Consider the following 11,739-nt stretch of genomic DNA (forward strand, 5'->3'; position numbering starts at 1 on the left):
TACAAATGTAAAAAACTAAACTTTTTATGTTAAATTGTTTTCAATACCCCTAACATAAAAATTGTCGTATTTATCGATAGGGGATATATACTAGATGAATACCAAGAACAACTAGTCTGATTTCTGGCAATCAAGTTGACACGAAAGTTGGGCAAAATAGCATACATAATAACACCATTTTGACGCCAAATAAATTAAATAAATAACTAATTAATTTAGTACATAAAAAGTCAACCATACCAAACTTGATATTTCTGATACGCTATATTACACACATTCTTTGCAATTCTACGTTACAAGTTTCTGTGAGCTTAAGGTTAACAACTTATAGTTATAGTGAAGAAGAAGAAAAGTGGCCTTCATTTTCCAATGTGGTTTCATCATTTCCTTTAATTTTAAGGTATACTTAGATCTTTGACTTGTTTATAATTACAATTATTATATGTATTTTAGCATGATGAATTGCAGGGTTTGACCATTTTAATTTTCTTTATTGCTTCTTAGTTATATTAGACGTAAGGTAGCGTCTTTGCGTTCTTCTCAAGATTTTTGCATATGCATGGTAAAAAAAAAAACCAATATTGGTTGTTCAAACTTCAAAGTTATTAGCAAGTTCTTGATGTTTTAGATGCACTGAATTTTTATTGTGATTCCGAAACTAAGAAGAAACTAAGAAGGTGATATGTTAACACTGTTTTATTTTTGAGGAAGAAATAAAGAACTATAAACATATGTACATAAACTTGTTTTTTTTTCAAATTGTGAGAGAATGAATAGTAAGATACCCATATAATTGACTTGTAATTGAGTGGCATTAACAAAAATGGTAGTGGCGTTAACATTATCCCATCACATGTTATCCGTTCCTTAACCGAAAATTAGACATAACCGAAAATTAGACATAAGCGTAAATTATGGTTTAAGGAGAGCCAGAAGGGGGATTTTGATGTTGACGGATTTCGAACCCAGGTTATGAGCACCGTTTGGACTTTGGTCTTATGACTTTACCAGCTAAGTTAGTTGACACCTGCGGTCTTTAAATTAGTTAACCACGACCAAAATTAAATAAAAACAAGTATTTTGCTCCAATTGAAAAATGAATGGGTGTAAATGGGCAATTTTAATTTTTATCCCAAATGCAATGAAGAAGAATAGGCAGCTTAGGAATGCCAAAAACGCAGGGGTAACCCTTAATAACGGCTAAATATTTGGCTTTTAGTGAGATAGCTTGAGTGAAAAAATGTATGAAGAGCAGTGCAAATAACGCATTTAATTTTAATTATAAATTTATACATATATGTATTTAGACGTAGTATCTGTATAAACCCATGTGACCTTAGTTGCATTTTTCATGACTGTTTCCTTTAGCTTTCAAACTAATTATTACACTTATATATAAAAACCTCTTCACAATATTTGTTCTATACTATTAAACCAATTACTTAACTAACTTTTCTGTATTTTACCAGATTTTTCTTATGATCATGGTTAAACTTATTTGAAACAAAGTTGTTTTAACCCAAGAAGAATCATCTGCTGCGAAATATCATATAGGCGTACCGCGTACATAATCAGGTACTGTATGTATTTACATTCTCAGTAGGTGGATTATACATCTGATGTATTACATCAGATGATATAGTTTTTGAGCATTAACATAAAGTTTTTGAGTTTTAATTTAAAATTTTTGAGTTTTATTATAAAGTTTTTGAGTTTATTTACTTAAACATTAATCTCAAAAAGTTACATTATAACTCAAAAAATTACATATAAACTCAGAAAAATTTGATTTTTGACGTCATAAAATTAAAATGTAATTTATAAACACAAAAACTCATTGACGTGAGTAATACATCTGATGTAGAAACCTTTTTTCATACATTCTACTTGTGCATGTCATGTTTATTTTGTTTTCACTTATTTTGGACACGCGTCTCTATATTGATGGTAAGTCGTACGTAAGACGGTCTTACTATAGAATACCATGTCCTTTTGAAGTTGAAGGTGATTTTTTAGCACATCACTTTATCTGGTTGTAAGAACGTCTTAACTCATTTTTTTCACCAGCATTGAAATTGAACATATATCAACATGACTTTCAAGTTCCATGGGTTTTTACTGTTTAGGGTAATTTTCGAGTCAAATTCCTGTTATATCAACGATTGAACGTCTGACCAATGTTTTCGACTATTATGCCTGTTTGATACAGGTGATCAAGGTGTCTAAGAAAAATTAACTAAATGGGATTCTACAAGAGTTCGAGTACAAGTGCAAAAAGCGGAGAATTCTTGGAAGGAATGTTGACTGATTATGTAGGAGGAAAGACGACAAAGGCGATGAAGAATCATAAGAGCGGTTCTAACAGGCTAGTCACTGTTCTGACTTGTCTGCAATTCGGTTTTGCTATATACGCAACCTTTCTCTTATATTACATGAGTCCTTCAGTTGATTTACGAGCTAAACCCGACTTTGTATGGGCTACCCAAATTGCAAAACAATGGAAACAATACATTATTCAACCCCATATTGTTAGCCATTATCAAGAATCATCCAATTTAGTTCCATCAGATGTCTGTGAGCAGGAAAAGATCGATTTTGTGCAGAAAAAGTCGAATGATCTTCAAATGATTAAGTTAAAGAGGGAGCTTTATGATGAAGTGTTGCAGTTTCAAAGCAAGAGTTTTGGAACCGAGACGCTTCCTCAATTAATGGCAATGCCATCTAAGTGGGATTCCAAAAATCCTAGTAAAAAGCCGAAAATTACAGTCATTTTAAACCATTTCAAAAGAAGAACACTGTGTGCACAACTTGATTCTTTACTGCACCAAACTATTCCATTTCACCATGTTTGGGTGCTTGCATTTGGAAGCCCTAATGAACTATCCTTAAAAAGAATAGTTCAAACCTACAACGACACGAGAATTAGTTTCGTGGGATCCAGTCATGATTTCAAGTACTTTGGAAGGTTTCAGTTAGCTTTACAGACTGAGTCTGATCTGGTGTACATACTCGATGATGACATGATCCCGGGGAAGAAAATGCTTCAGATATTGTCCCATGTGGCTGGGACCGAGAAGTATAAGAACTCGGTCCTAGGAAGCATTGGCAGGATTCTTCCTTTTAGACAAAAGGATTTTACTTTTCCGAGCTATAGAAAGTTTCGGTCTAAGGAGGCAGGGCTTTATCTTCCTGATCCAGCTTATGATATTCTTGTTCAGAAGGTGGTTCAGGTCGATTTTCTCTCGAGTTCTTGGTTTTTATCAGCTGACCTTGTTAAGACCCTTTTCATTGAGAACCCCATGACTTTCATGACAGGGGAAGATCTTCACCTTAGGTAACCGAACTTGCTTTTGTCTTTAATACTCGTAATGCTTAATAATCCTCGTTCATTTTGCACTAAATCGTTCTAGTCATGTTTCAGATGGCCTATGTGAAATCCTCCCTTTGTTATAGGGTATTGTGTTAGTCTCACGTGTAAGATCGTCTCATTTATGTTTTTTGTGTTACATACTGTCATGACTGATGCTATTAAACGTTGCCCATCTCAATGCATGGGCATGACGGCCCTGTTCTTTTGGACTTAATTTCAGCTCATTTCAGTTCAGTTCAGCTTTATTAAGTTCAATTCAGACAATTTCAGTCCAAAAGAACAGGGACGTATTCACACTTAATCTGTAAGTTCAGCGTAGCGTGTTCTGAACTAGATTAAGAAGACGGTATTGTCCCAGTTAACTAAGTTAGCCTTGTTTACAGGAATACAAGCACAGCCTTTAATTTGTATGTAAGCAACCTTCTGACTTGATATGCTTAGTAACTAAGACATAGCAGAAAGTCAAAACCCTAATAAATCCTTGCAGACTATCTCTAGAAGTATGGAGTACTTTACCTGTCGTTGACACGGTTCCCAATAATAATTCATGTTAGCTGACCTCGTATCTTATAATTTTATATTTTATTCATGCAGCTACCAGCTTCAGAAGTACAGAAATGCTGGATCCTTTGTACTTCCAGTAGACCCAAAAGATAAGGAAACATGGGGCGACAGTGAGCATCGTCTTGCCTACGTTGCAGAAACAACAGTTATCTTCAAAGACGTGGTTCAAGTACGAGATGACCAGTGGTGGAGAGCCATTTCTAGTGGTTACATCACACAATGGGCTGCAATGTACCCTCAAAAGATCGATGCCCTATTTTACGCTCACTCTATTGAAGAAGTCAAGGCTTTAGCACCTCTGCTTGAAAAATTCAGGTCAACTGTAGGAAAGAAGGCCTACATTGTCGTCTCAGGAGGACAATACTGCGCTTGTGAAGATGCTGCCACCGCTTTGAATTGGCCAAAATCAGTTTGTAAAGAGAGAAGGTTTAAGATATTTGACCTTGGAGTCGGTGCTATTTCGGGTACTTCAGACTCAGAGGTGCCTGTAGTTCAAGCTGTTTACGCCAGCATGAAAGGTCTCGTTAAAATGCATAACCCTAGTGTGATTATTACAGTCAATGATATCGAAACCAATGTGAGAAAAGCTCTGAAAATGGCATCTGAAACTAACCAAAACAGCACTACACTTGTTCTTCTACCAAGAGCATCTGTTCCTAAGGTTCTTTGGATGGCTGACTTAAGATCCACTGCTTTGCCAAGTAAGTTATTACTTCTGTTTATGATACCGTAAGGCTCTGTTTGGTAAAATTAACTGAAAAGTTAGCTGAAACCTGAAAATGTAACTGATAAGGTAGCTGAAAATTAGGAACTGATAAGGTAACTGATTATATAAAAAAATGTTTGACAAACTAATTGAAAAGGTAACTGATTTTGATAAAATGACGTAAAAGGATATGATAATTATTTAATAGTATAGATTTAAAGTTAAAAAACGGAAAATCAATCCAAATCAGATACCTGAAATCTCAAATGCTACTCTAGGTAGCATTTCACTTCAGGTAGCTTATTGGTTGAATAAGCTACTTGCCAAACGCTTGTAAAAAAATAAATTTTGATCAAATAAGCTATTTTGTCCAAATCAGGTACTTAAAATACCTTGCCAAACGGAGCCTAACTGTTAATGTTAATTCAGCGTCCTAACAGCGTCTATGTGTCGTTAGCCCGCTATGTGCTAAAGCCCTTGTTGTATTGAGCTAATGTTAGCTAAATGCTTGATTTTCAGATTGGAATAAGATGAAAATTTCCATCAACATAATCACTCAAAATCGAGTTCATTCCCTAGCAAGACTTCTCAAGTCTCTAAGCAATGCATACTATGTTGGTGATGAAATCTCGATCACCTTCAACATGGACAGCAAAGTAGACGAGGCAACCATAAAACATGTAGGCACATTCGATTGGCCACATGGTTCGAAAACTCTAAGGAGAAGAATTATCCAAGGAGGACTAATTCGCGCTGTGAGTGAAAGTTGGTACCCGTTTTCAGATGATGATTTTGGTCTTCTACTTGAAGACGACATTGAAGTTTCACCTTACTATTACCTATGGATCAAATATGCCTTATTATCATACTATTACGATCCACAAGTATCGCTTCCAGAGCTCTCCTCCATTTCTCTTTACACGCCTCGTTTGGTTGAGGTTGTCAAAGAGAGACCTAAGTGGAATGCAACAGAATACTTCAAAAATATTCACCCAAATACCCCTTACCTCCACCAACTCCCTTGTAGTTGGGGCGCGCTTTTCTTTCCTAAGCATTGGAGAGAATTTTACGTCTATATGAACATGCGATTCACTGAAGACGCCAAGAAAAACCCAGTTCAGATACCGAAATCCAGAACAAATGGTTGGCAAGCATCATGGAAAAAATTCCTTATTGACATGATGTACTTAAGAGGTTATGTAAGTCTATATCCAAACTTCCCTCATCAGGCGAGTTTTTCGACCAATCACATGGAACCCGGCGCCCACATCAGCGCCAAGGATAATGTTATAAGACATAACAAGGCTGATTTTGAGGTTCCACTTTTAGGAGATGATTTCAGAAACTATTTGCCTAATGGTAAGTTACCTTCAGCCTCGAGACTGCCATCGTTGAACCTCTTTAACCAGGCGGTTTCGCTTAAAGGGTTGAAGGCGGCTGGCGCGAAGCTGAGGATGGATGTGATTAACTGTACTGTTACTGAAATTGTAGGTGTTCATCATGATACAGGGTTACCACACCAATGTGCTAAGTTCTGAGAACAGAATTTTGGCATATTTTTAATGATTTTTATTTCATTGGTTCTTTTACTGGAAGTTATTCACTCTAAAAGGGTGGGATTAACACTTGATTTTTGATGCTAGATTTAATTTTTCATTCGAATTCAATGTTTTAACTCGTGTTTAAGTCGATATAATATGTTTCATTGAATTGTACATTTGTTATTGAAGTTTAAGCTGGTTTCGCTCAAGAACATGAATAAACACTGATGTTTTCCTGCAACTTATTTTTAAAATAAATTTATTTGTTTGATTATTTTTAGAATTGAGCAATTGCAATAGTTTATTATTTATTTATTTTTAAGCATTGTACATCATATGAGATTTTTATCTTTTTCTCGACCAAATAAGTAACCAGAACCCGTAACGACCTGACCTGGATTCAATCACTGGAACCCATAATGACAAGACCCGAAGTCTTGTGAGGACCAAATGACCCGAATTATTTTGTACTTTCGCGAGAAATTCATTAAAATTAATGATGGAATGGCTAAAGACAGATTTACAGCAGCTCTCAATCAATTAATTATTGTTTATTTTGCATAATCTTTTATCATGGTTCGTCTCAATACAAAACTTTTCAAATCTAACAACAAACGCGGTGCCAAGAAAACTCAACTACTACCTCTTTAAAACCTACAGAAAGCCTTGGGAGTTTGATACCCTAAACTTAAATGGTCATACCCTGTTCAGCTGGCGCTCTGGCACCTTTGGGCTTAGCCTTCTCAACGACAATAGCCTGTGTAGTCAATACCATTCCTGCAACAGAAGCAGCGTTCTGCAATGCACATCTGGTCACCTTAGCTGGGTCAATAACTCCAGAGGCCACCAAGTCCTCATACTTGTCGGTCATCGCATTGTAACCAAACTCCCACTCCCTGACTTTAATCTTCTCTACCACGACCTCACCCTCTACTCCAGCATTGTGGGCTATCAGAGATGCTGGTGATACAAGTGCCTGCATTTGTACAGCAAGACGGATTAGGAGCCCTCTAAACATATATTATTTCTCAACATATTTTTAAAAACTATAAATTAATGTTAAATATAAAACTATGAACTGGGAAGAATGAAGAATCTAACAAGCACAAATGGATACACCTTCACCATAACACCACCCAAAACACAAACGAAAATCGCACCCACTATAGACCCAAACCAGAATGATCTGGTTGCTGTGACTACATTTAACACCATGATAGAGTACAGCACCATACCTTCTGAACAATGTCGGCACCCAAACGTTCATCAGGATCCTCCAAGGTCTCCTTGATAGCAGGTACACAGGTGGAAAGATGGACAAGAGCAGCTCCACCGCCAGGGACAATGCCCTCTTCAATGGCCGCAAAAGTTGCGTTCTTTGCATCTTCAATTCGTAGTTTACGGTCTTCAAGCTCAGCCTCTGTAGCAGCACCGACCTTAATAACAGCAACTCCTCCAGAGAGTTTGGCAATTCTCTCCGCAAGCTTCTCAGAATCGTACACGGATTCTGTTGCAAAAAGCTCTTTCTTAAGCTGTGCAATTCTGGCCTGGAGCTCATCTTTCGAAGCAGCGTCAGCAATAAGGGTAGTTGAATCCTTGGTGATTGTCACCTTCCTAGCTGTGCCAAGCTGGTCAATGGAGGTGTTCTCTATGAGCAATCCCAAATCGCTAGCCTGGTACTCAGCTCCTATAATGTAAAAGTTGCGAGAGTAGATATTTAGAAATACTATATTTAGGGACATCAAATCACATAGATTGAGCATAAATAGAAGCTTCATAAGCAAATGTATGTCATTGAGTTTTAGCCATGTCAAACTCTGTTAAGGCGGGCGAGCTACATAAAATGTTATTTTAACGAAACAGACAAATAACATTTACAAACTAATTCTTCACGAATGTCATTCACTGCCACGCTTCTTCAAAACTACAGCAACAAACTATTATGAAAGGGTATCACAAACAGCGGAATAAAAGAAGCCGATGTGTGACCCATGTCCGATGGTTTCTTGATGACCCAAAATAAAGATTCTCAGAATTACATCAAGTGAACCATTTACCATACGATAACTAAGAATAAAAATATTTTATTCGGCCCAACAATAAAAAAAAATTCCCATCCAGGATCCTAGGAGAGCCGCAACTAGAAAAGAACAAAGGGGTTTATGACTATCAAGTATAAAATGTGAAGTAGCAGACATTCGCATACCTGTCAAGATAGCAATATCTTGAAGCATAGCCTTCCTCCTCTCTCCAAAACCAGGTGCCTTGATAGCAGCAACATTTAGAATTCCTCGTAACTTGTTCACAACAAGAGTGGCCAATGCCTCTCCTGTGACATCCTCGGCAATGATGAGCAAAGGTGCTCTCAGTTGAGTAGTTTTCTCAAGCAATGGAATTATATCTTTAATTGCTGTGATTTTTTGGTCAGTTACCAAAATTCGAGCATTCTCAAACTCAACAATAGACTTTTCAGGATTTGTAACAAACTGTGGGGATATGTACCCTCTATCAATCTGCAAGACCAAATTCAATCATGAATATCTACAAAGTACAATCAATATCAACAAATATCGGATTATTAATTTTACAGGCCACAAACCTCCGTTCCCTCTTCAACTTCAACAGTTGTCTCAAAGGAAGATGAGGACTCGATGGATAAAACACCATCTGGTCCAACTTTGTCAATAGCATCAGCAATCATTGCACCAATCAATTCATCATTTCCAGAGGAGATGGTAGCAATAGCTGAATAAGAAGTTCAAATATTAGCAAATTGGTTCTTAAATCAACAATGACATCAAATTGTAATAACATAGGCGAAACACCAACAAACAAAATAGAAATATCACTGGATTTTAATGCTCACACACCGTCTCAAGTACAGTGACATAGTACCTTTAATATCATCACTCCCTTTGACAGGTCTGGCTTTCTTTTCGAGTTCTTCAATTAGACCTTGGATAGTTTTATCAATTCCTCTTTTCAAGGATACAGGGTTTGCACCAGACGTAACGCTCAGTAAACCCTGTCTGATAATTTCACGAGCTAGGACAGAAGCAGTGGTTGTACCGTCACCAGCAGAATCATTTGTTTTACTCGCAACCTAGAATTAGCCAATACAAATCAAACTAGTAGCAAAGGAATAATAGCTCCTCACCCACAAAAGTGCAATCTTAAATCGACAAAACAAAGATTTCTGAGATCAGTTGTACGAAAAACATACCTCCCTAATCAAAGCTGCACCGGCATTTTCCATAGCATCCGCCAGCTCAATGGCCCGAGCAATAGTAACTCCATCATTCACTACCCTTGGGGTACCGAACTCATCCAAAACAACGTTTCTCCCTGACATCACAATCAAAATCAGATATGAGAAGAAATCGACTAAACTATACAACTGTCACAAACCAATTCACCTGCCTGTGCATCATCTTGAACTTTAAAGTGTTATAATGTCACAGTTAGACAACATTTCAAACCACATCCGACAAAATAAGAAATACTCCTGTTCCAATTACTCCCTCTGTCCCAGTCAATTGTTATCCATTGGTTTTGGCACAAAGACCAAGGAAAAGAGGGGGCTAATTGTAAGATGACAAGTGGACCTCATCAAACGCAATCCTAAAATAGAAAGTACAACAATTGAGACACCCAAAATGGAATAGGACAACAAATGACCGGACCGAGGGAGTATTTTTTAACCTTTGATTAAATTACCCGTCACAGTGAAAATAAAACATAAACAAACAATTGAGACGAAAAAAAAAAAGCAAGAGAATGCATATAGGAAAGAGGAGGGGTCTAATTGTAAGATGATGACAAGTGGACCTCATCAAATGCAATCCTAAAATAGAAAGTACAACAGCTGACCGAGACACCCAAAATGGAATAAGACAACAAATGACCGGGACCGAGGGATTAAATTACCCCTCAGAGTGAATATAAAAAATAAACAAACGATTAAGACGGAAAGAATATAGAGATAGTGAGAAAGAGAATGCATAGAGAGAAGAAGTAGATTGAAAGAGAGGGGAAACCTCTAGGACCAAGAGTAAGTCCAACACAATCAGCAAGTTTATCAATGCCAGCTTGAAGGGCAGCCCTTGAATCCTGGTCAAATGCAATATCCTTTGCAGAAGCCTTCACTGAAAACCGCCTCGACGACGGTTTGTAGTGCACCTTTTGTGCCTGTTGAGGGACTCCATTTCTCAACTTCCCCTATGACAACAACAACTCCACACAATTACACCAAATATATGCATACATACAGGTGACGGAACAAACGAGGAGAACAAACCAATTCTATTATAAATCGTCTAAATTAATCAAATTGCAATTCTTTTGACCTAGACCGCATAATAGTAAACCTCAACTACTCATGTAAATTCATTAGTCCGTCTCAATCATTTGTTTACCTTTGATTAAAATAGGCGTCACAATAAATATAAAAAGTAAACAAATGATTGAGACGGAAACAGTACATAATTCTATTATAAATCGTCTAAATAAATCAAATTGCAATTCTTTTGACCTAGACCACATAATAGTAAACCTCAACTACTCATGTAAATTCATTAATCCGTCTCAATCATTTGTTTACCTTTGATTAAAATAAGCGTCACAATAAATATAAAAAGTAAACAAATGATTGAGACGGAAACAATACATAATTCTATTATAAATCATCTAAATTAATCAAATTGCAATTCTTTTAACATATACCGCATATTAGTCGTCTCAATCATTTGTTTACCTTTAATTAAAATGCTGGTCACGATAAATATAAAAAGGTAAACAAATGATTGAAACGAAAGGAGTACATAATGAGAAGAAGAAATAAAAAAGGGAGAAACCTTAGCGGGAGAGTAAAGGATAGAAGGAGTAGAAATAGCATTTGCAGAAGACATTGTTGAAGAGGGAAAGATAAGAGAGAGAGAGAGTGGAAGTAAGGAGAGGATAAGGAAAAAGGAGAAGAGTGAAAGGCTGATGAAGACGAAGAAATGAAGGAGGGTTTGTTATTGTTAGTATATGTTGGGCTTGTTTAGGTTTAGGGCTTTTGGTGAACTACTTACTACTTATATTCCAGAACCTTCCTACTCTTCCAGAACCGTTGAGACTTTTATATGCTGTGCGTCCGTATTAATATCGTCTACTCCTTCCGTTCCGGTTATTTGTTGTTCTTTTTTTTCCGTTAAAACTCAAATTTAACTAGACTATATGTAATGTTTTTGAATTTTGTTGTAATTTTTTGAGTTTAATATTTAATAAATGAACTCAAAAACTTTATTGTAAAACTCATAATTTTTAAAACAAAACTCAAAAACTTTAATATAATGCTCAGAACTATAAAATTGATGGTAAACTGATAGTACAACGGATGTATATGATCTACTTACTGTCACTCGCACTCTTTCATACTTTGTATTTCTTAATAGTTGTGGCAATAATGAATGGAGCAGTTTCAAAGATTCATAAGAAATGTCATTTTTATACTAATATCCATCATCATGTCTTTCAATTCTCTAAAAATCTTAGGGTAAGATTATTTAGAAGACAAG

At 36.4% G+C, this 11,739-nt stretch overlaps 2 protein-coding genes across 2 annotated transcripts; one reads left to right on the forward strand and one right to left on the reverse strand.

Annotated features, from left to right (window-relative positions):
• The first annotated feature begins 2,217 nt into the window (after nt 1–2,217).
• On the forward strand, nt 2,218–6,263 carry LOC141637965 (uncharacterized). The gene is made up of 3 exons (XM_074447393.1): nt 2,218–3,334; nt 3,965–4,635; nt 5,160–6,263. The coding sequence occupies exons 1-3, from the start codon at nt 2,241–2,243 to the stop codon at nt 6,176–6,178; spliced, it is 2,784 nt and encodes a 927-aa protein (XP_074303494.1). The 5' UTR covers nt 2,218–2,240; the 3' UTR covers nt 6,179–6,263.
• Nucleotides 6,264–6,700: 437 nt separating this feature from the next.
• On the reverse strand, nt 6,701–11,301 carry LOC141637962 (ruBisCO large subunit-binding protein subunit alpha). The gene is made up of 8 exons (XM_074447388.1): nt 11,035–11,301; nt 10,219–10,399; nt 9,405–9,526; nt 9,077–9,284; nt 8,781–8,926; nt 8,388–8,694; nt 7,417–7,868; nt 6,701–7,157 (listed from the first exon to the last, which is right to left on the reverse strand). The coding sequence occupies exons 1-8, from the start codon at nt 11,086–11,088 to the stop codon at nt 6,870–6,872; spliced, it is 1,758 nt and encodes a 585-aa protein (XP_074303489.1). The 5' UTR covers nt 11,089–11,301; the 3' UTR covers nt 6,701–6,869.
• Nucleotides 11,302–11,739: the final 438 nt, after the last annotated feature.

Source organism: Silene latifolia, unplaced genomic scaffold (genome assembly GCF_048544455.1).
Source record: "Silene latifolia isolate original U9 population unplaced genomic scaffold, ASM4854445v1 scaffold_159, whole genome shotgun sequence".
NCBI classification, from domain to species: Eukaryota; Viridiplantae; Streptophyta; class Magnoliopsida; order Caryophyllales; family Caryophyllaceae; genus Silene; species Silene latifolia.

What these genes read in the sequence shown, in the direction of transcription:
- LOC141637962 (XM_074447388.1), bottom strand. Translation starts at nt 11,088, where the DNA reads ATGTCTTCTGCAAATGCTATTTCTACTCCTTCTATCCTTTACTCTCCC. An exon ending in TCCTTTACTCTCCCGCTAAG is followed by an intron (nt 10,400 to 11,034) that starts GTTTCTCCCTTT and finishes TTGTTGTCATAG; the next exon opens with GGGAAGTTGAGAAATGGAGT. An exon ending in AGATATTGCTATCTTGACAG is followed by an intron (nt 7,869 to 8,387) that starts GTATGCGAATGT and finishes TTTACATTATAG; the next exon opens with GAGCTGAGTACCAGGCTAGC.
- LOC141637965 (XM_074447393.1), top strand. Translation starts at nt 2,241, where the DNA reads ATGGGATTCTACAAGAGTTCGAGTACAAGTGCAAAAAGCGGAGAATTC. An exon ending in GGGGAAGATCTTCACCTTAG is followed by an intron (nt 3,335 to 3,964) that starts GTAACCGAACTT and finishes TTATTCATGCAG; the next exon opens with CTACCAGCTTCAGAAGTACA. An exon ending in AAGATCCACTGCTTTGCCAA is followed by an intron (nt 4,636 to 5,159) that starts GTAAGTTATTAC and finishes CTTGATTTTCAG; the next exon opens with ATTGGAATAAGATGAAAATT.